Source organism: Aythya marila (assembly GCF_965140915.1).
Source record: "Aythya marila genome assembly, chromosome: 1".
Classification (NCBI taxonomy): Eukaryota; Metazoa; Chordata; class Aves; order Anseriformes; family Anatidae; genus Aythya; species Aythya marila.
This window is the reverse complement of record NC_139042.1, coordinates 177,067,171-177,091,484: the sequence shown is the minus strand read 5'-3', so window position 1 is coordinate 177,091,484 and position 24,314 is coordinate 177,067,171. Positions and strand designations below refer to the sequence as shown.

The 24,314-nt window shown below is 36.5% G+C and overlaps 1 protein-coding gene across 10 annotated transcripts in view; it reads left to right on the top strand.

Moving 5' to 3' along the window:
* NRCAM (neuronal cell adhesion molecule) overlaps positions 1–24,314 on the top strand; it is a gene marked incomplete at its 3' end in the record, with an annotated part of 156,660 nt that overhangs the window by 71,318 nt on the left and 61,028 nt on the right. For 5 of the 10 annotated variants that reach the window (XM_082764102.1, XM_082764103.1, XM_082764100.1 and 2 more), the window contains exons 3-9: positions 11,421–11,605; positions 16,295–16,400; positions 18,905–19,101; positions 19,651–19,773; positions 20,107–20,277; positions 20,753–20,809; positions 22,822–22,933. In XM_082764102.1, the coding sequence (XP_082620228.1) occupies positions 11,515–11,605; positions 16,295–16,400; positions 18,905–19,101; positions 19,651–19,773; positions 20,107–20,277; positions 20,753–20,809; positions 22,822–22,933 (857 nt within the window). In that variant the 5' untranslated portion in view covers positions 11,421–11,514. Of the gene's footprint in view, positions 1–11,420; positions 11,606–16,294; positions 16,401–18,904; positions 19,102–19,650; positions 19,774–20,106; positions 20,278–20,752; positions 20,810–22,821; positions 22,934–24,314 lie in introns of those variants that run through there. The other 5 variants (XM_082764096.1, XM_082764099.1, XM_082764098.1 and 2 more) reach the window with 2 other exon arrangements.

Below are 24,314 nucleotides of genomic sequence, written 5' to 3'. Positions count from 1 at the left end.
TTAAATATATTTATTCTCTAGTGTGGAAAAAATAATACACATCAATTTACCTACTATTAACAGTGAAAAGTATGGATTACAAATATAAGAGTTTACTTTTTGTAGTAACGTACATTTGCAGTACTATCAACTGAATTTCAGATTCTTTTTGGTAGTGATTTTGGGATTTCATAATATATTTTCCTCTTGCAGTGCTATTTTTACCTTGAAGAATCTTTCTTTCTTTAATTCAGTATTTATTTTTAATTTTGTGGAATGATACTTTTTGTCCTTAGAACAGTATTAGTGTAACAGAAAAACAGAATTTGAAAGAATGCATTGAATGGAAAAATAGTCTTGCCTCAGTCATTGATGTGACAGTGATTTTGATCAGTGAACTTGATTTAAATGAAATTAAAAATATTACTATTCTTGCAGTGTGTGTTGTTTGGATTTGAAATCTTGATTTAAAGGATAAATTAGTTGTAACAAGCCAAAGGAAACAGTAGTAAACATGGCATTATAAAAGAAATTTCTTTTATCTCCTCAGTGGTAATGTGAATGTGAAATTCAAATGAACCTCTGAACATTGTAAATTTTTACATCAAAGTGTAATGTTTACTTACATAATAGATATGAAGTCTTGGGTAAGTTTTTTTGTTTCATTAATGAATAGCGTACATGCATTAAAAATGCGAGGAAAGCTATTTCTGAGTTAGGCAACAAACCGGATTAACTTCTCGGTGAATAATGAGCTTTTTTTACCCTAAAGGTTTGAATTAATGATTTGTATATAATAGCTCACTCAGGCTCTAGTTACTAGTTTTGTCCTATTGCTGCTTTGTTAAACTGCACCTAAAATTGTGTTATTTCAGTGCTGTTAAGTGCCTTTCCTGATCCTTGTAAATAGCAAATCGAAAATATTTTTAACATATAAAATACATTTTAAATGAAAGGGCACCAGCATGGGGATGTAGGTTAGCACTTCTCATTTAGAAGCTTTCAGTTTTATAATGGTATTTTAAAAACTCTATTAGAAGTGGAAGATTTATTGTGACAATTAAGCTGCAGGGTTTTATTTTTGATACATTAAAATAAAAAATACATTAAATTAAAAAGCCATATTAATCCTTTACCTTTGTAATAGCAGAGAAATTTTCCACATTTACATAAACATGAAACACATAAAAATAAGTCCTTCATTCATATTTTGGAATTACTTTTTTTTTTTTTTTTTAATGTCGTTGACAATGCAGATATAAGAAGATGGCTAGGGAAGAGAATCAGCTGCAGTAAAGATTATAGAACAAATCTTGAGAGTTTTATTCAGGCCCAGTTCAGATGAAACCAGGGGCAGATCAGATTGAATACCACCAGCAAAATGTGGGGTTAATCCTAAAAAATATTAATTTTAGTACATTGTATCTGTTATTCCAAGTTGTCCCACTGAAATAAAATAACATCGGGTCTATCCATTTGTGTATTTGGATAAATAGATACTAATGAAAGGAGTAGACTTGGTAGTTGTTGTCAACAGTTAACACCAGTTGGAAATAACAGCAGGTGAAATGCTGGCTCATCCTCAATTTCATCTTTGTTTCCCATCATTTCATCCAAGGTGCTTCTCCTGCCCTGAACTCAAATCCTTCACTTGTATGTCAGGCTGGCCGTAGTGTTGACTGAAATGAAAGCAGCATGATGAGGAGGATACCCATAATTTGTGTTTCCGAGTCAAAGGGCAGGGCTTTGGAAGAGTCCCTTTGATGCAGTCCTGTGCTCCCATCTCTCTGTGTACTACACAGATGTCCTGGCATTTGCCTTGTAATGGATCCGGGGGGATCCACGACTTGTCTGAAGCCTCCAGGTGCTGGTGCTTTTTAATATTCTGTAATTACAGCAAGACTGTTTTTTTTTCACTTAGAATTCTTCTGTGGTTTTCGTATGAAATATAAAATTTATTTACCTACATCTATTTATCTACATCTGACCCTATGTATAAAGCTTTAACACATAGTTTCAACCTTAGTGCCTTTAAATATATGTATCCTTCTTGCCTTCCTCTCCTAGCAAGCCACAGACCATGCTATTTATTTGCCATCCCCAATCCCACTGCTCTGTTTTGCTGCCAGCTGCCTGTCCCGCTCCTTCACCCTCCTCTCCCCCCAGCTCCAAGCTCAGAGCAGCCCGGCCTCTCTCTGGGCCAATCTGCCACCTAACGGAGGACTGACATTACTGTTAATATTTTCAGACAAGACAATGCATCTGGGCCAGGGTGTGCCCTGTTATGAATGCAAGACATCCTGGCTGTGTAGCAAGGAGGAGTTTACCCCTTTGGTGGTGACCGTCCCTGCCTCTCTGTGTAAATTGTAAAATTGTAAATTGTCCGAAAATTGTAAAATTGGCTAGTTTTCTTTGACCATTGCTAGGACAGTGGTTATCCTTGCATATATGATCTGTGGCGTCACACCTGAGCGTGGTGACCTGGGTGTGAGATGTGGACAACGCTGGTGATATCTGCACATTTTGGGGAGTCGCTTGCTTTGTTCAGGCCTCACGTCTTTCTGCTGGGAAGAGCAGCAGCATGAATGAGTGCTGTGTAGAGCAGGGACAGACCTGATCCATGCAGCTATCATCACCGTGAATGTTACCAGCGTTTTCCAAGAGAAAGGCAGGCGTATTTGTAAAGCTTTGAAGTGTTTGGATCTGAGCTCGTGGTAAAATATTCATTTTGGTTTCTAATGCTGTGCAGAGATTCCAAGCTAACAGATGTCGTTGTAACTCCTTCAATAGAGCTAATTAAAATGGAAACAGCAAAAGTGCTAACTTTTGCCTGTTCAATAGATATGACGTATGGGCGGGCAGTTCCCAACCCCCATCTCCCAAAAATCTACCCGGGGAGCTGGTTGGAGCTTGAACAGTTTGTTCCCTCCACACTGTTTACCCTCCTTTGTTCGTGTACTTGTTAGGGTTTTAGATCTGACAGAATGCCTTTAGTCCTCAGTTTCTGGCACTGTCCCTGCTTCGAGTGACCTCCTCCCTAGCAGAACTATTCTGGCATTTCACGCTAATATTAGTGGTTTCTGCTCTACTTCCCAGAGGGAGGAGTTTCCCTATCTTTGAATCAGATTCTGCTCTTTTGCACAGTAAGCTTTTCACAGGAATATCTCCAGGATTGCAGGAACGCTTCTAGACAGATAGTGCTTTTGAGGTGAGCTGTGGGGATGTAACATCATGTAACAAGGTAATTAAGCAGAGCAATACAGCATGTGTTAGCTTCTCATCAGCAAGCTCTTCGAAGCCCCTGCTCTGGCTTCTCCTGGGTTTAAAAAAAAAAAAAAAAAAAAAAGAAACCCTTCATCATATCTCCTGGGCAAATAAATTAACATTTCAGGGAGCATTTCAGTTGAGCATCCCTTTCGCATATTTACAAGGAACGCACTATAGACACTGAGTTCAGAGCCTTTGCTCAGGATGATGGTGCATTTTCCTTTTGCCCACTCTGCAGTTTTCCTTCCTCTTCTGGTAGCACAGTACAGTATTACCATAACAGCAGTCTGATGATTCATAGACATTTTTCTCACAAGCATTTCTTTTCTCTGTTGCAAAACTTTCAGAGGGAGAGAGATGAGCTACTTGGATGCTTTGTCTGGCTGAAATTCAGTCTGAATTAGGCCCTCTGAAAGTGGATTTAATGAACAAAATTAGGTCATTTGTATCTTTAATGATGTTAAAGCATGGTCCGAAGAGCTGTCCTCACACTATCACGTGGGTACCTGTTTTTAACATCCAGGTGGCTGTAAAAATGGGTTTTCTTAATTTGTTTTCTTGCACTCACTCTGAATGATTTGTAACTGACTGGGAAATTTTATAATCAAGCTGAATTCTTTACTCTCCTTAATCACCATGTCTAGTGAGGCGCTTCAAGCCAAACTATGCTTTTTCTAAAACTCTGTGACTTACATTTTCACTCGCTCTGGTGTATTCCCACAGCCTTCAGCAGATTTGCAAAGCTGAACTCAATTCAAGCTCTTTAACCAAGTTCTTGAAAGAGCAAAGTATGCATACATGGAGAAGAGATTAAGCATGTTTGCGCAGTCTATAATGACCCTAAAGGACTACTGAAATAAATGTCATTCAGACATGATTTTCATGCTCTGTTCCATTTTCTGTTGTAAATGAGGAGGTAAAAAAGAAGATGAAAAAGAATCCAGTAGAGGATTTAGGACACTAGAAAGCTCCCAAGCAAAAATGAGTTGTCTGAGGTTAAATTTACACTCCAAAAATGCCATTCAGCTGCTGATTTGTCTCTGAAGGCTTCTAAACTTACAGGACTTACTAAGTTTACCTCCCTGTAAGAGAAGTATCTGTGGCTCTGTCATGTATGTAATCGCCCCAGTCAAAGCAGTTTATAATTTAATCTGAGCAGGATCTAGAAAGCAAATGCTCCTCTGTTTAAATCCTCGCAAGGGCCAAATCCAGCATAGGTCCTCAGGGAATACACAAGACAACTGTAAAAGGACAGCTCTGCCCTGCTCCACTTATTAAATAAACAAACAAACAAACAAACAAATAAATAAATAAATAAAATCTGAGTGGGTGCTTTCAAGACAAGATTAGAGGCCAAGGATCGTAACTGATTTTACATGCTTACCTGCAGCCCTTACTCAGACATCTGAACTTTGTGCTTATTTTTTTTCCACTCTGCATTTTTGGGCACTTCTAGGATGTGGCACTTGCACTTCTAGAGCAGACACATGAAACAAGACTTTGCTGAGCTGAACTCATAAGGACCTACATTCTTGCTCTTCTAACTGTATCCCAGTGCTTATCACATCCCAGTGCATCACAGTGGTTTGCCAGTGAGATGCAGTTAGCAGCTATAAAATGCTGTAGTGTTTGGGGAACAATAATATTAAAGAATAATATTAAAGAAGAAAAAGGGAGAAGTACTTGGATAGAAGAAGATAATGATAATAATAACAACAATAATAATAATAAGCAACCCAAACCAACAAGTAAATCAAGATCTAAATGGCCTATGCCTTGTAAAAATGTAGAACAGATCAAAGCTGAGGAATTGCCTTTTCCTAAACTCTAGACCCTGTTCAGCCCTGCCTGGGCTGGAGGACTGAACCTCGTGCGAGGCTGTGTCAGCTGGGAGAGCCTCAGCCCACATGGAGCAAACACAGCTCAGCGGCGATGCAAAATGGATGGAAAATGGAGCTGGTGTGGTGCTGGCTCAGCAGCTGGTGCTGCAGTTCCCCTAGAGGCAATTGGATCCTGTTGTGCTAGGGCTGTGTGGGTGCCTAATCAGCTCTGGTACTTGTGTGAAAGAGCTTCTGTTTGAATGGCAGATGTGTTGGCTATTGCCATGGGAGACATAAGTAGGCAAATACTAGGTTTATTTTTATAGGAACGAGTCTTAAGAAAAGAAACAGGAATAGCACTGTGTTGTGAGCTACTTCACAAACGTTTTCTTCTTTTACTGTTAATCTAAACTATTACAAGCAACATAATAACTTCGAAGAAAAAACACACATCACGTTAGGATGGAGAACTCTCATAGTCGCTAGCAGCCATTAATGGTTATTATACAGTAAGTATTGGAGATAGGTATTTTTAATCAGTGTGGTGGGTCTGCCTCTGAATTCTGAAAGAGATAGTGGAGGAGATTTTTAGTTCACAGGTTTTAATTTTTAATGCATTCCTTGAGACTGGAAGAAAGCTGGTGTTATGCCCAGATTCAGAGTAGACAAGCAGATTGAGCGGGGTAAATATAGCCTGATATAAATCACAGTGAACATATGGAAAAAGCTGATTGAGGATTCAGCTGATAGGGAATTAAAGGCCGTGAGTGAAATTAATTCTACTCAACATAATCTTATGGAAAGTAGGGCTTGTAAAACAAATAATTGATGAAAACTTGATTTTAATCTTTTAATATTTGATAAAACTACAAGTCTGATAAGACAATGCTATCGATGTAATAGACTTTGAAAAGCATTCACTTACTGTGATATGAAACTGATTATTAAACACAGAAATTGAACTGTATAATGAAACAGAGCAGACTTGAATGAACAGCAAACTGGCTAGCAGGTCTTAATATATGATTGTCAATAAAGAAGCATCAATGACTAAGTGGCTTTCCTGTAGCGTTCTCATGAGGAGCAATGCAAAGGCCAATCACATGTAACATTTTCTCTGCTGACTCTATCAGCTGTAATTTTACGCTTTGAAATTAGCAGGTGGTCTGAAGTTTGGCAGAACAGCAATAACCCTGAAGACAAGGCAATCATTAAGACAGATTGAGATGACTGAGTGAGACAGATTTTTGTTTTTAAATACTGTTAGATGCCAACAATCCATGTAAGAAGAAGGAAGCTATCAGTGTTGTGGTTTAACCGAGCATTTTACTAGTTTTTGGGGATTCTGCACTTGTTCAGGGGTAACGTTTCAAAACGTTGGAGGTGCCCACTGTTTTGGGTGCCTGCCCATACTGTCCTACACTCCCTGCTGCTCATAATTATTCAGCACTGGGGCAGATCTTGGGGTGGTATTCTTAAATAGTTGTTTAAAACCTGAAGTGCATTCAGGAGGCATAGCAATAGGAACATGTTGGTTTGCACATCCCAAGGATATTCAGAATTCTCAAGAGCTATTTTAAGTAGCCTGGAGGAGAACTGGGAGGTGGAGGAGAAAGGGAAGGTGAAGCAGCAGGGGAAATAACGGGCATAAGCTTGGTGAACAGGAGGTCAGGTAAGATAATTTAATATTCCTTGATGGCTTTAAATGGTGTATCTACATTAGACTGTGAAAAATGGTTATTTTGGAGGAAAACAAAGTTGTGTTTCTAATTTGGTGTATTTTAGAAAGTTTTGTAATTTTTTATGTGTACTCCTGTATTCTGTCACCCCAGAGCTATGCATCATACAGTGGGTAGTTTAAGAACATCTAGCTAGAAATTTGAAATTAGTTTTCTCTAAAATTTTAAGTCATATTGTTGTTACTTCACTGGTAACATAATTGTATAAGATACATAAGCCCTATAAAGGTAGGAATTTGATGAGGGAATTGCAGTTATCAAAAGCAGTCACTTCTTTGTGCTTTTTTCCATTAAAAATATTATCTAAATAAAATGTGCATATTATCAACACTTTTTTAATGTACAAATCATTAAATCCATTTACCTAATTTGAAATTGCTGTTCATGTTTCTATAGAGCTTTATATTAGGTGGCCTTGAAACTGTTTCCCTTGAAAACTGTTTATTTTTGCTGTATACTCTCTGTCAGAAAAAATACAGGTGTTAGACCAATGAAGCAGGGGAAATGACATTCATACAGATCTTTGTGTTTTAGTATAATCTAATTTAATAGAAAAATGCACAATCAGTTGTATCAAAACTCTGTAGATCAATGTTATGCCTAAAAATGCATTCATTGCACTAGGTGGAATTTCAGTAAATACACTCCCTTGCACCTCTTACATCCTCTTGAAGGATATTGTGGCTGCAGTTACGAGGAAATCAAGGATGCAGCGTGCTCTTGTGAAACACAATGTAAGTATGTTCCACCCCTGTTGGAGCTACAGAAGAAGGATGTGCCCTCTGTCAGCTGTGCCTTAATTGATTAAACTTTAAAATGTCCACCGAGAGTGTGTCTGTATTATTATCCTAATTAGTAATTAGCACTACTTAGTAGCAGTATACTGTTGTAAAGTGCAGCATACTGTGTGCATTTCATGATCATGCACTGTTCAGTTGTTACCATTCTCTTGGGCAGATTTTGACATGAGCCAACCATTGCACTCTGCCAGCTGATGCCTGGGTGTGATTCAGGGCATTGCACGGTTCAGTGACTGCTGCCATGGTGTAGGTGGTATGGGGGCTTCTTTGGAGGGGAAGGGAAGTAAGCTGTGACTTCTCATTAGCTCTTAAACTAAGGAGAAGGTTCCCAGCCAGTTTCACTTACAGTATGAAAAGAAGACTGAGATTCTGCCTCCCTTCCGTATGAGTGCTGTTTTTCCTAGCTCCTTCAGTGTTTTCAGAGCATCTGTTTTTGTCATTCTGTCCTTTTTTTCTGATCAAAAGTGTCCAGACGTGTGAGTCACAGCAAAGAGGCCACTGGCACCAAGCTGTGTTTTGTGCTGCTGCCAAATGTTCTACCTCGGGCTCGTGGGTGCTTCCATGCTCCCAGTCATTGTCTTTCTGTAGCCCCTCCTTGAAAAGAAATCATGTCCTTTTTATTTATTTTTTTTTTTAAAGGGGGTTGTTGGGGAATTAGATGTCTCTTACTTGATGCCGGCTCCTTTGTAATACATAAAAAGCTGTCCCTTTGAGATCTGATATGACACTTTGTGATGAAATATTGTTATACTTTGCTTATGTATTTGTATTTACCTTGACTCCTGTTGGCTACACCATGTTGTCTTCAACCTGTAGTCCATGCTTCAATATGTAGTCCAATGAGCATCTCAGCATGAAGCATAGGGGGCATAACTGATATTTTATGTACATAAGAGGTATGTCAGCACAGGGAATCTTATTTTGTACAAATAGAGTAGAATCCCATATGAGCTGTCAAAATCTGTGTGTTTTCCTATGAAAAAGGAAAGACAAAATATCTGAGTTTTATGAATATTATTAGGTAAATTAGCTTGAGGAAAATGTAGTCTGCTGTATAAATATTTCAGGTTTTGAAATTGAAGCATTTACATTGATCTGCATTTAGAAGTCTGGCCGTACTTCGTATCAGATAATATTATGTCAAAACAGCGTTTAGTTCCAGTCAGCAGCTGTTGCGTTCATACTGAATTATGTCAGATGTAATCAGGAATACGTTCAACAAGAGTGTGCAGTTGTGCTGACGAACCTAAAATCATTCTCAGTTGAATATGTTCTGTCACAAATCATCCGGGCACGTTGCCCCTGTGCAGAATGACAAGGTGGTGTGCGGGCTCAGCTTTGTAATTCCCGCCTGCTGAATCCTGAATCACGCCCAGGCATCGCAGCAGTGGACTCAAGAGGTGCCTTACTGGAATGTTGCAATAGCTGCAGTGGACGAGGTGAGGCATTTTCTCAAGGGTATTATTTTCACAACCATTTTAATTGCACATGCCCAATTCACCAAAGCTTGCGTATTCATTTGCACTTGTTCAAAGGGAATGCAGCTAATTCTAAAATACTCTCAAATTACTGCACTAGTCAATTTACACAATGAAAGAACAAGACATTGAAGTGAATAATCAGGTTCTCAGAGTTTCTTAAAGAGAACTGACATTTTTCTTGGAGAAGAAACAGTAAAAATCTTGGTCCACTTGTCAAACAGCACAAAGAGTGTCCTCTAAATCCCAGGTCAAACACCTTGTACAGAGAGAGCAGCTTGTAAATACAGATGCATAGTTCAGAGCTGAACTTGCAGTGAGGTAATGAAGTGGTCACATAAAGATCAGGAGGGCAGTTTGTGAAAACCTAGCCAAAGAAGAGCAGACAGCTGTAGTCAATGGGATGAAGTCAGCTCTTCTGGAGAGCACTTCAGTGCAGGGAACGTCCTGGAGTGCTCTGCATCATTCACAAGAGAAGCCTTTCTTCAGCTTACTGACTGCAGAGGGAACAGAGGACACCCACCAGATAGCTTTTGTACCAAAAAAATGGGATGGCAGAAGTGTTTCTTCCCTACCCTAGTTAAAAGCTCCAGCATTTTAGGGTGCTCAACCACTTACCAGGTAGTTTGGGGTTAGGCTGACCACCTTCTCTGCTCATGCAGTTCCAGTTTGTATAAATAATTATGCAAGGGCTAGAACTTAGTTGTTCTTGCTTCTGATGAGTTTTCTTATCACTCTATCAGCCATGACAAATGCTTAGTTATTTTGTTACGGTGTGCCATAGTGTAGATAGCTTTGAATGTGAACAAGCAATTTGCCCTCTCACATGGCGCCCTAGTCAGCAGTTCCTGAGAGCTTGAGGGAGCAATGTGGGTCTAGGAGTTTAACCTGCTGGGATGTTTTGATCTCAAAACAAACCCTGGTGTGACAGTAAGAATCAGAGAGTTTGATGTGCTAGGTCAGCAGAGGTTGAACTCTACACCTCAGTTCTGGTTTCCCATTCCAGTCTCTGATCAGAAGACCATACAACAAGAAAGCCCATTTATGGCAGCAAATCAGACACCTTTTTTTTTTTTTTTCTTTTTTTCTGTAAACTGAAGATTAGGGCAAATTCTTTGCATAGACTGGTTTAAGTAACTTCAGGAATCAATAAATCAGCTTCAGGAATTGCATTAGTATTTGTCAGGCAGCTGCTTCTCTGCAACTTTTGCTTCTTGTAGACTTGATAGCATTGTGGTTTCCATTTATATGCGTAGCTTGGGAAATGCTCTCTTCAAGATAAGTTCTTGCTGATCACTGTGAACTTTCTGGTCAGTCTGGCATATGAAAAGCGCTTTCTCAGTTGATGTCCAATTACTGCTGTTAGGTAAGCAACGTTTGGATTTCTAAGGCTGTATTCTTACAGCTCTTTGTAGGTCACCAACAATGATGATGGGGCTCACCAGCAGCTAGTTTTCAATCCTTCAACGTTCTTCTCAGTTAGAACATGGTAATGAATGCAGTGAAAGTAAGAAGGGAATAAGAATCATTCTTCTGCCTTGGTTTAATATGGTCGCTCATGTTTGGTTGAGGAGGAAGACAGTCCATTTGAAAAAAGATTTCCCTGGATTTTCATTTCTGCCACCTCCTCACATAGGAAAGAAGAGAGTTTCATAATGTGCTCATAGTTAATTAGATTTTGTCATTCATGCTAGATATGACAAGTATTTTTATATTACCTATTTTGGCTGGAATCAGAAATCCAGGGGTAGGAGCCTAGGTTCCTACATAGTATATAAGCCAGCACCTCAGCATGGCAATCTATAAAGTCTTCTGTATTCAGTCTACAGCTGTCTCAGAAACAGCTCAAAAAGGGGAGAACTAAGTTGTCTAACTTAGATCTCACAGTTTACTTAGCAAATCTGTGGCCAGAGATGTTTTCATTAGAGTAGACACCTAAAATAAGTCCTTCAAAGACTTATTCAGGGTATTAGAAAGAGAGACGAGGTGGGCATTCAGAGTTTTAATCTACCAAAATCTATTTCAGGTCACTATTATCTCTAATATATGCTGTTTTTTAACTAGGGCTGAAGGTTTATCCTTCTTAGAAAAGACATTTGTATTGCTACACAACAAAGTTATCAGCGTTCACTATCTTCCTTAGGAATTCCTGCAAGTATTCTGATCTAGGTGTCCTAAGAACTTCTGGATGTCTGCTTGGATTTCAGTAGAGCACATGGTGTAGCCAGGATCCATGGATATAATGAGTAGACTGATGGTATTTCATGTCAACTAACATAAAATCATTCAACTCTCCATAGTATCTACATGTTGTTATTCTCTTATTTTATCTACCAGGTTTCTTGTCTGTATTTTCATAACTGTTCCAAGCTACCTAATCTGATGAAGTTGGACTTCATTCTTCAAGTGTGACTTAACACAGCCTAAAATCATGATGAAAAAGAAGAGCATATCTGCAAGCAAAGCTTCACTGGTTTTCTTTCTGTGCCAAATGATTTCTGCACTGGATGTACCTCTTGACTGTAAGTATTAACTTGCTAAAAAAAAAATGCAGAATAATGGAAGATTAGTTAAATAATTTGAGTATAGGAGGATGAAGATAGCTCCAACATGGAACTGAACATGGAGTGTGTTTGCTCAATTCACTCAGGACATTATGATTATGAATATTTACTGAAGGTTTTCAAAAACTGCATATAAAATATCTTACATGATTCACTGGAGAAAGGTTAACAAAGGATTCTCAAATACACCACTGTAGTGTGTCGTTACTGAACGCTTTAGTCGATCAAAATGAAGAGGGGCAGAGAAGCCCAGCTAAACGCTAATTATCTGTGAAACTAAGATCAGATTGGCAATTTCAATTGACCTAAAGAGAGGGTGCAAAAAGGGTGGAGCCCTGCTCTTTTCAGTGGTGCCCAGTACCAGAACAAGAGGCACTGGGAACAAAACTGGAGCACAAGAGATTCTGTCTGAGCATCAGGAAGCACTTCTTTACTGAACAGGTGACAGAGAGCACTGGAACAGGCTGCCCAAAGGAATTGTGGATTCTTCCTCCTTGGAAATCTTCAAAAGCCATGCTCCTGGGTAACCTGCTCTGGGTGTCCCTGCTTGAGCAGTGGGGTTGGACCAGATGGCCTCCAGAAGGCCCTTCCAACCTCAGCCATTCTGTGATTATGTGTGAATTTGCTAAAAAAAAAAAAAAATAATAATAAAAATAATTAATAATAATAATAATAATAATAAGAAGAACAGGACAGCTCCTATTTGCTGTGAAACAATCACACTTACCTTCTTCATAAAAGGATTCCAGGAGATGATATGAGATCCAGTAAAAGATTCTAATACCCACACTGTTGAAGCATCTTGCTTTTTGATCCAGAAGAGTAAATTAACCTCTTATATTTCCTAAACATTGCCTGAAAAGAATTAAGTACCTAACTTTTACATAAGAGCATGTGTGCTGAGCAGGGAACTCTAGCTTTAACCAGTCAGGAAACATCTAGAAGGGGTGAAATCCCAGGATATGAAATTTTTGTGTCTTATTCTAGACTGTGATAGTGAGAGAACAGAAGGAGGAAAGTAAGCAATGATAACTGCCGTATTTTATAGCCCTAATAGCTAATACTGTGAATTTATTCATGCTTCAGGTTGTTATTTTCTTCTTAATATACACATGATCACATTTTCAGAATTCAGTGAACCGTGTTGCACCTCACATTGACTATTCATTTGTTAGATTAATTACCAGAGAAAAGTACATCAGGGCTGGCATTAAATTGATGAATTAATACATCAGTAAATTCACCTAGGATTCTGATCCTCATGGCTTTCCTTACCCCTGTGTTTTTGATACCTTCCTCCCTTCCATAAATGCATGTTTTTCTTTAATAATCATTGACATGAAGTGCAACTGCTTCAGTGTGTTTTCCCCCCATACATATTTCCAAGCCTCTCAAGCCAATGACCTTTATTTCTGTGACAAGATCAATATATATAAATGACAAGAGAATTGTAGCGCTGTGAATGCCTTTAGAACATTAAATTGTGGTTTATAGAGGGCTTTAAAAGTATGATGAACAGAAGTCTTAATTTTCTAAACTTAATTTTTCTCCACAAATGTTTTTGCAGGCTAGAAATATTGTTTTAACACCTTGTAGTTTAGAAACTAATGTAAATTGTGCATCATTCTAATATCTCCTGTGCAGAGTAGCACCTCAGCTTAAATTAACTGGGAATGCATTAGCAGACAAAAATGAGTAGCCCTTTTAGATGTATCACATTAACCCTCAATTAACATGGTCTGTACTACATATTTAGTAGCTGTGTTAGATCTGATAAAGTCACACATTTCAATTTTTAGCCAAAGATTATATTAACTGAAATTATGTCTATAATTATGTTAGTGTTTTCATATATAATGGTTAGAATGACATCTGGGAGAGCACCACAAGAGAAAGCCTGTGTTGTGTTTTCTGTGGGTCTTCCCCACACATCCACCACAGAAACCCAGTGGTAAGAAAATACTTGATTATTTGGACCCTAGGTTTCATCCGGGTTAGCAGTCTTTATGATGTTCAGTGTCTTGCTGTAGGTAAGTGATGACTGACAGTGTAGCTAACCAAAAGCAGTTTACTTTCTCTGAAATATTAATGATGAAGAGAGATACATGCAAAATATCTGAAGCAATGAAGATGTAAAATCCAAAATGACTTTTTCCTTTTAGTTATTTTTCAAACTAAAAGGGATTGCGTGTCTGTTGAGTAGAATTAAATGCTTTTGTTTTTGTAAGAGTAATTCTAGCCTGAAGCTTTCTCTTTGTTCTTCCGTTTGGTCATATGGGGAGATTGATTTTGATTGCAGCATGAGGGCAATGCACTCCATTAATTCTAATTTCCTCTCTCCTTAGTATCAGTGGTTTGTGTCCTTGGAAGGCCAAAATCACATACCACACTTGCCCTTAAAAAGCCAACACTTTAGAAAAGGTCCTTATGCCATGAACTTTGAGATAATTGTAGTAATTTCTGACACCACAGAAATCATTGCTGGAATTTAAGGCATCATGGGCCAGGTTACAATACTAGCAGTTTTCTTATTCATGGGGTCCAATGCACTTTTCAGACATACTTATCTTCCCTCTCAAAAATGCTAATTTTCTTTTAACTAACAAATGTTTCTCTTTAATCTCCATTTTCCATTCACCTGCTGATTCTGATGGGGGAATAAAAGCAAAACTTCTAGAAGAATGTAAGTTCCTGTCCACAAAAACTAGACTGTGTGCTGCTGAAAATTAATACTGATTGTGTTGCAAATTCAGTATGCAGTACAAAATGTGTGATTGTCTTTTTTTTATTATTATTTTGTTTTGCTGTGCCTAGATGCTTTGTGCATGCAGTGTACATAAAACTTCCTGGTATTTTGATCAAATGAGTGATATGATTTTTGATTGTATGCTATCTGAACATTAAAATTCTTAATATCAGCATGAGCAGTGTTTTTTTTTTTTTTGCTTGTTTGTTTTTTTAACTAATACTTTCAGGAGTAAATATACTTGATAAAAAATTCATTGGAATATATGTAGCACATGTAAAATATATGCTATTTTACATGTCTGAGTTGGACATATTTTTATGTCCTTAAAAAGAGTGTATACAGTTATTTAAACATACCTAATATTTTATGCGATCTTCTAACACAGCTCTAGTATCATGGTTAATTTAATGAGTTTTAAATTCAGTGCATAGCCTTCAGGTCATTGATGTGCATGCGAGGAATATACTGTATGTGGTACATTGCTCATGTCATGTCCCTTTTCAGAGTATGCTTGCTTTTCCCAAGGAAGCATCTGATTTGTACTGACCCTGTGAACTGCTTCTGAGAGGGAGAAGGACTATCACAGCTTCTCTAAACACACAAAAAGTCCTCATCATGTAGCAATGTTGCTTTCATTTTTTAATCACTCTCCTTTCTGCAGTGAGGAAGAAGAGCAAAAGCTAGCTCTGCATTGCCTGTTCTTTCCTGCTTAGCTGTTATATCTCATTGCAATGCCATGATATTAATTTTTTTTCTGGCCATTTCTTGAGGGAAGTGCTTTATAGACTACTACCTCTTCCTTCAGAATCCTTACTTCATTTATAATGGGAGGGAAGACTTAACCTAAAAATCCCAGTTTTACAATTTTAACTAGCTAGAGTGAGACATGGGAACACAGATAACTAATGATTGAAATGCTTTGGCTAGGAGCGACCCCAAAGTAGTAGCAGAGTGTAATACTGGACAATTTACAATATTTGCACAGGCATTTTCACAAGGATGTTATTAAACTAGTTCCTTTAGTTGACACTAAACTATAAACAGATTGATAATGCTGAGGAAGACACATTTCTCATTATCTTATTATCATAAACAGGATTTATCTATGAAAAATGTGCATAGATAATGCAATAGATTATAAATTACTTTAAATAGGTAGGCACCATCCACTTTATCAGGCAAATAAATTCTATTTTATGCTAATAATTCCAGAATGCTTGATAAATCAAATTTAAATGTTTGTTTCTCCTGGGGCAATTCACAAGATTAATTATATTTTTGTTATATGAGGAGAATCGGTCCTAGACTTTTCCTATATATTTACTCTATTTGGAAACTCTTAGTTACTATTTTTTGTCATCTTCTAACATTTTTTACTCCTGAAAAGTAGCTCCTAAAAGCATGCTTTGTAGATTAATTCAGTATGTTGAGCATGATAAATTTCTGAAAAGTTTACAACCACAGAGAATACGGAAGTACATCAAATCTTTAGAAGTAAAAAGTAATATACATTTTTCCTTCTGTGTGTTAAAAATGTTTTGTGTGGTTTTATATCTCACAACTGTTCATTTGAGATATGCTGGACTTAGAATTCAAGTGTCCTTTGGCTTCATGAAGGTCTATTGAAATCTGCTGTATAGAAATGATATCCAATAAGCTTCTTGACCAAGATTTTCCTCCACTGTAAACTGACATAGCTCACTTGTAAGTTATATAGCTACACTGATCTACAGGAGTAGAGGGATTCAGCCTCCAAATACAAAATATACTTTAATCCCAGTCTTTTGTTGATCATTTTGCTGCTAATTGTAGTTCTGCTTTCTCCATTTACGTAACTGTCTTGCTGATGCTTTGAAGATATTGTTGAATTCCTCTGTTTCTTATATTCCACAATGAAGTGTCCCAGCCTCCAACGATAACTCAGCAATCTCCAAAAGATTATATCGTTGACCCTCGAGAGAATATTGTAATACAGTGTGAAGCAAAAGGAAAACCACCTCCTAGGTCAGTAGCATCTTATTTTGCTTATGTTGGCCTAATAACATAAGAAAACTAGGAGAAAATAATGTAAATTTTGTAAACTAACATGTATTTTTTTATGTGTATGCTTGCAGACACAGAAACATGCATGCACTCCTACTGTTGAAATGTAAACAGCTGCCAGAAAGTGGCATATATATATATATATATATATATATATATATTTGACTATGCTTATCCTTGAGATTTAAACTTTTCTGTAGTCAGCAAGTAACTGTAATATTTTTTTTTTCTCCTCGAAGATCTAGCAACAAAATAATAGTAGATTGGTAAAGGAGCAGATAGGTAAGTATCTATGGAAAGCACTGAAAGGCATGCCCTACTGCATTGGAGCACATTTCAGATTTGGCATAGTGTCTAAGAAGAACGCGCATTGAATAAATTCAGAGTACATGAGTAAATTCGAATTCAGTGTCTTTTAAAAATACTCAGTTTTATGAGGTTTGTCTTGAAATATGTACGTATTTTGTTGGGAGTCCAGTATCAGTGTATCAGTCTATGGCTAAATGATCAGCAGCCTTGATTTACCAGGTGTATTTGCAAGCCTTTTGTTTTTAGCAAAAATGGCAACGATGTGTATAGTTTGGATTCCTGATAATCTTCTGTTTTAAGACCCTGCTTCAGTATCTTGAAATAAGGAGCTTCCAAATATTTTTGCTGAATACTGGCACTGGAATCTCAGGAGCAGTGGTGCATTCTGTCATTGCCAGTAACTACTTCTGATTTCCAAGACTGTAAACAGAAACGTGCATCGCTGTGTTCTCAGTAGTGTTACGCTACAATTTGTTAGCAGTGTCAGCCTATAATTGCTCCTCAGACACATACCAAGCTCATTAAATATACTTTGTATGAATAACTGATGTTTTTCTACATTATTCTTTCTGGTTGCCTTAGGATCATGGTCATTATCATGCTGAATGGTGAAGCAGAAGTGGAATGGTGAAGATGGAGATTTTCTGTGATTCTTTTTAGTGCTTTTTTTTTTTATATATATAATAGGAGTATCATAATGTTGCTCTTTTTATGAGCATTTTAATTTGACAGGCATAATGCCATGGCATTATGGCACAAAGCTGGCATAAAGTTTTATGGATGTTCTGCTACCTAGCACTTGAGCAGCAAAGGTTCTGACTTTTATGTATCTGAAGTTCATGGGTTTGTCACCTCTCATGTGAAGCTACATTTTACAGTTCCACACACTCTTCACAGTGTTACTGGTAGCTGAGGACTACAGAAACCCCACATTCTGCAGCTTTACCTGCAAAGACCTCAGAAAGAGTTTCACTATTCGATCATTGCACACACAGGTTCTCCCAAAACCACTACCATTGCAGTGCGAGGCAGCTGGTCAGGTCCAGTTCTTCTGTTCTCTCACACCACAAAGTGCAAATAGCATGTCTGGTCCTGTTCTGCTGTCCAGCTGCAGGAGGTCAGGGCATAATCTAAGTCAATTAAAGTTTGATCTTTTCCAGTACCATATACATATTGATACTTCCCGGTAGCATTCTAACCTGTAAGCATATACAGTGTTTGTGTTGAAGTTTATGAAGCAGAATTGTAACAAGTACAGAAACTGCTTTTCACAGCATTCAAAACTGAGTGCTCAAAACTTCCCAGGCATTGGTTTAGCTCTGTATAACTGTACTTTTGACCATTAACAAACCTTAATCGACAATTTAAAAAAATAATTAAAATTAAAGAATTGGTGTTTACAGTAGTATAAGTTGGATACTGCAAATATTTGCTTTTTTACACTTTTTAAATGAGTTCAAATAGTCTTTATTTCTAGTGGCTAGTTTTCAAAACATCCTTTCTTTTAGCACCAGTATAAAACTACTAGATTAATTAGGGACTATCAGACTGCAACATTTTATTTAATGGATCATAATTCTTTGTGTTAGAATAGCGAAAAGAAATCAAACTCACTACAGTCTTTAATTCATGTGCTGAACTTTAAAATGGCCAAACCAATTATGAGAAATGATTTCCTGCTGGGACCCGAGATGATGCATTTCAACCCAGAGCAAGTTTTTAAAGGCAGGTTTATAAAACCTTCCAACAATAGGTTTTAAAGTGGAAATGCTAATGCAGCTTTAGGAATATCTGTTCTAGCAGATGTTACTATATTACCTTTAGCAGAAAATAAATCAGTTCTTTTCCATGTGTGATTAACATCTGCATCTTTTATTGTAATTTTAAAAATAAAAATATTGACTTTGAAAAGAATTCCGTTAACAAGTTCAGCCAAGCCTTTTATCTTAAACTATTGGCAGATTTCTAATATTAAAAAAGTATTTCTTAATTTTCTATTTACTTTATTGATTAATTTAGTTTGGGAACAATTTTTACTTACCTGCTAAAGAATAATTGCCATGTATTATTGAAAATGACGTTTTTCATGGTTTTCTCCAGATAGTATACAAAAGGCAACTGCAGAAGCAACTTCTCTTTTCATTTTTATTATTTAGCTTCTCCTGGACACGCAATGGAACTCATTTTGATATAGATAAAGATGAACTGGTAACAATGAAACCAAATTCAGGAACCCTTGTCATAAATATTATGAATGGTGGGAAGGCAGAAGCATATGAAGGAGTATACCAGTGTACAGCAAGAAATGAACGAGGAGCAGCCATTTCCAACAATATTGTTATAAGGCCTTCTAGTAAGTGAAACTCCAACTAAAATATGAAAGAGATGTATTTGTTTTCTTATGGATGTTTTGCTTCATTTTCTTCTTTCCCTTTAAAAAAATACGTCATTAAAGTGATTGAAAGTGTAATTTCTGATATTAATAATATATTGCATGTCTCCCAAAATTTCTTAGAATATTTAATAACCAAAATGCTTTCCTAATTTTTGTCAGTACATCTGATGACCTGAGATGTTTAAAATTGGGTTGTATTTATGACATTACAATTGGGATAAACTGTTTAAAACTAAGGCACGGAATTGTTGAGGGCAATTCCGACTATCTTTCTGATGATTGTGTTCCATAGTTGTTATAATAGCTTTAATTCAGAACAGATTGAGACCAAAAAGATGATAAACCTCAAAAATTTTAATTAATGATAAACTGCTTCTATAGCTTTTTATGTGATTTTAATCTCAGAACAGTTTTTCAAGCTCCTCAGCTTAAAATTTGTCATTCTCATAAATTTTATCAGAACATATTATTTCAGGAAGGTCTAATTTTTTTAATTATTTTCTGTAGGATCCCCTTTGTGGACTAAAGAAAAACTAGAACCAAACCAGGTTAGAGAAGGTGATTCTCTAGTATTACACTGCAGACCTCCGGTTGGCTTACCACCACCGATAATATTTTGGATGGATAATGGTGAGTTTCTTTTGATGTAGTTTACTTTTCACAGTTTTTCTACATAGTTGATCATTACTTACCAAGAGTACAAAGAATTTCCAGTTCTGTAGAAATGAATAAGCAAACAGATATGCAGCCCAAAAACATGCATTCAAAAGCAGCTGAAGAGCTTAATGTATGTTGTAGATTCTGAGGAAGAATGGTAGGATAAGGGAGCTCTGCAAGAAACTTCTGAAGGTCTACATATTTACAAACCTACAGAAGATGTAATGGAATAAATGTGAAGTCTGCAAATCATAACAATGGAATATGTATGATAGTTGAAATAAATGTTTTCTTGTTTTTCCTCAGCTTTCCAAAGGCTGCCCCAGAGTGAAAGAGTTTCCCAAGGTCTAAATGGAGACCTTTACTTTTCTAATGTACAACCAGAAGACACCCGTGAGGACTATATCTGCTATGCAAGATTTAATCATACACAAACTATACAGCAGAAACAACCCATTTCTGTAAAAGTCTTTTCAAGTAGGTATTGCATTACCTAATTACATACTTACATACTTGCATAGTATTCATCCAGAAGTCTCAGGTGATTTGCCCAGCTTTAGTAGTTGTATGCTAGGGAATTGTGTTGTTTTAATTCTGAAGAAGCAATTGCATTGCTCTGTAAAACTTAAAACGTAATCTCCAGTTTTCTTTCTATATCTGTTTTAAATATCTGTATATATCTGTTTTAAAAGCTGTCTTTTCCCCCCTTAGTAGGTTTTGTCTCACAAAAAATGTTTTCTAAGATTTGGATTATTGAAAAAAATACAGTGTTAAAAAATATTTTTTAATGGTTTTCATGCTCAATAATATCAAGATATTGTTGCTGTAACTATTGAAATAAATTAATCAATCACTTGATTAACTCACCGTGGCCATATCATCACCTTGTGATTCCCAATACTTTGATTTATCCCTCTTTTATGCATTCTTCATGATATTCTGTTTATTTCAGTGGATTCATTGAATGACACTATAGCTGCTAATTTGAGTGACACTGATATTTATGGTGGTGAGTTATACTGGTCCCCACTGATACTCCCTGTTTCACAGTAGCATTTAGTTAACTAACTTTACCTCCATGGCTACTTAACCTTTAGCTCCCTTTTTGATTTCTAATAAAGGTATCTATTAGTACTGGTGATAATACATGCTTTAGAAAGGGATGGCACAGTGTGATCCTTTCAAATAGTTAACGTTTTAATGTTATTGTAACATATGCTTCATAAAAATACCAACTCTTAAAATAAGAGTCCTTTCACACTGATGCAGATTTTACCAGTTGTCAATTTGCTCCTATACTGTGCTTGTTTATATTCTTCCTCCAATTTTACTAGTAGTTTGATTTGTTCATTATCACTAGGACTATTCAATATCACATGCTGCATAATAAATAACAACAATTAAGCATTTAACAAACGCATTTCATATTTAATTCCTTGAATGTACCATTCATTTTTAATGTATTTCATGAATGTTGAGCTGAACTGAATTAATTAAAATCTAAACATTTTAATACTGTCTATATAAATAACCTTTTAGGGGAAAGGTGTGTTTTGTTTGTTTGGTGTTTGAGACTTTTCATTAATATATGTTGAATGGTCTTTTGTATATTGTGAATGAAATTCTCCTAAGCAGGTGTATGTGTGTTTAGCAAGGCTGACTTTGGGGTAAGATTCATACCATAGCAATTGAGCATCTAGTCTCACTACCTAATGTTGCGTGAGATAGTTATAAAATACATATTTGTTCTGATTTCTCTTTTTCCCTGTCAAGCTAGTCTTTGTATATACTACATTGTAATTTACTATAATCTGAAGTATATTGGGACACAGAATATTTTAATATTTTAATTCTCTGCATAAAAATAAGATCTCATTTAAGAACAAACAAGAAATATGTACCTGAACACAAAATAATGTGTTAACTACAGTTAATAAGGAAAACATTCAGCTGGCTTACAACTCAGAAATACCAGAGATAATTCTGTGGATTTTCATAGTTTTGCAAAATGAGACAGTGCTGAAACTGGGTAGTCTACTAATTGCCTGTAACTGTTGACTGTGTTCTTCACACTAGACCGCCCTTTTCTCCCAGCTTTAAGTTGTTCAGGTGTTAGTTTTTCAGGAGTTCATGGTACATACTGTATTAAAATTGTGTTCTGTTTATGTCAATCTATCAATAAATCCAACTAACTAATAAAGTAGTTTATTGTTTCTGCCCACGTTTAAAAAAAAAAAAGTTTACTGTAATGATTCAGATTACTATTGTGCTTTAGAGCAAGTTGATCCTATATTTTAAAATTGCTATAAAAGAACATTTACAGGATGCCTGCTATTATTCTGATCTCCATGAAGGCACATGAAATATCATAGTAGACTTCAGAAACTGTCACAATATAGTGTCAGAACTAGGTCTTACGGCTTTCTGTTTACTGCGGTAAACTTGCAGGTAATCAGTGGTTCATTACCAGACTGGGGAACAGTTTGAAATAAACTTAAGTATTTAGTGAGAGGAGAAGACAAGGTTAAATTTCCAGAGATGTCTCACATTGTCTAGAAAATATTGAACAAAGTGTACTTCAAAGTGGAGCATACCATGTGACACCTTGGATTATATTTTTGAATTTAATAACTTTGCTTTATTTGTGTTTTGATGGAAGCTTTTGGTAACATTCAGTCTTTCACTCATTCACCTAAGTAACCTTATACTCAGTATGCATCCATATATAGTTGCTTATGTAAGGACTACATATCAAATTTTTCCCCTCTTCAATAACAAATGTTTGCAGGTATGTGTTCAAAATTAGCATTAAACAAGTTGAGATATGATTATGTTATGTCTGTCAAAAGCCTAATTTGTTGAACTATGTATGTATATATATGTATGTGTAACATGATAATTTTTAATTAAGTGGCCTGTGTGCATCAAAATCTCTGTCCAAAATGTGAGAATGGATGTATGAATTTGGTCAACATTAAAATAAAATATTGAAATTAATTACTTTATTTTTTCTTGTTCCAGCCAAGCCAGTTACAGAGAGGCCACCAATTCTTCTAACACCAACTGGTACCACAAGTAACAAAGTGGAACTCAGAGGAAATGTCCTTTTGTTGGAGTGCATTGCAGCAGGATTGTGAGTTACTTTTTAGACCGTGCTTTTCAAAATAAAAATGCAGAATCAGAGGGAAACATTTCAGAGATGCCTAAAATGTTACTGCTATGTATGCTTAAGTATTTTAAAGAAATAGAAATGTAAAATAGAAAGAGGACTTTTAAGGAAGTGTTCACCATTTTGGAAATCAGCATATTCTAAAACTGACTATGAACATAAATATTTTTCTCATGTATTAAACATATGAGAAGGCCTTTGTTTCAGGACACAAGCAAGAAATGTCATAGGATAACCTTGGACACATGTCTGCAGAATTGCACTTGGGAAATAAGTCTCTGTTTTTTTCCTAACTATATAGCCATTAAGCTCTCAAATAGTATATAAATAGATAAGAATCTGCTGGTATAATCTGAAAAAGCTGCTCACATATGCTAATTACTTAGTGCATCGCCTAGGTGGGAGTTGTTAGAACATACCTTCAGCTACTTACATCCAACTTCTCATTGTAATTGGGTTTAATTGGTACTTGTTTCTTCCATGTAATGCATGTTTGTCTTTGTTGCTAATTGTGCAAGTAGAAAATGACTAAAGAGCAATTTAACTTCATGAACTAGTTTGATCTTAAATCAATTTCATTCTCAGGAAGAAAGAGAATAGATTGGTTAGTGTGGAAGAAGAAAATCTTTAGTACCTATTTATTTCAGGAGCTATAAACATGTTGACAATGCACAAAAGCATAGAAGGCAGAGCACTCTGAAGTAGCAGTGAGGTAAGCCAGTAATTGCAAATGATGCAGCGCGGCATCATGCAGATGTATGCACTTGCATAAGCTCCACAGGGCACGCTCATGCACAGCTTGACACAGCTTGATACAAAGGTCAGTGCACTGTTTCTGCCTCAGCTGTGGTCTGTTCAGGTGTCCTTGCATCAGCACCACTAGCATAATCACAGTTGTGTGGGGGAGTAGAATATGCTTTTCAACAACCCTGCAATAAAAATAGTCAGAGGTCCAAACTCTAGAAAAATCACTGGATAAAAACGGGGAAAAAATAAAATGTTATCCATTATATGGATTTGTCTTTAAATGTCATGTATTTTTCTATTTTAATAATTCAATGAGGGAAGCTTACATAGTTCTCATCAGGAGGCCAGATTCAGTTTTTATTTAAAGAAACTACTCCTAATTACTAATACCATAATTAAAAATAAACTTTGCTAGTTGTTCCTGTTCTCATATTAGATTGCTAAATGAATATTTGCCCTGAATCATTAATATTTGAGAGAGGACATTCTACTGAGAAAGCAACACCTTTTAATTTGCTGTAATTTTAAAGGTATGTCTGCATGAGTTTGGACAACTTTCAGCCTCAGTAGCCAACATGGGACACAACCAGGATGCAAT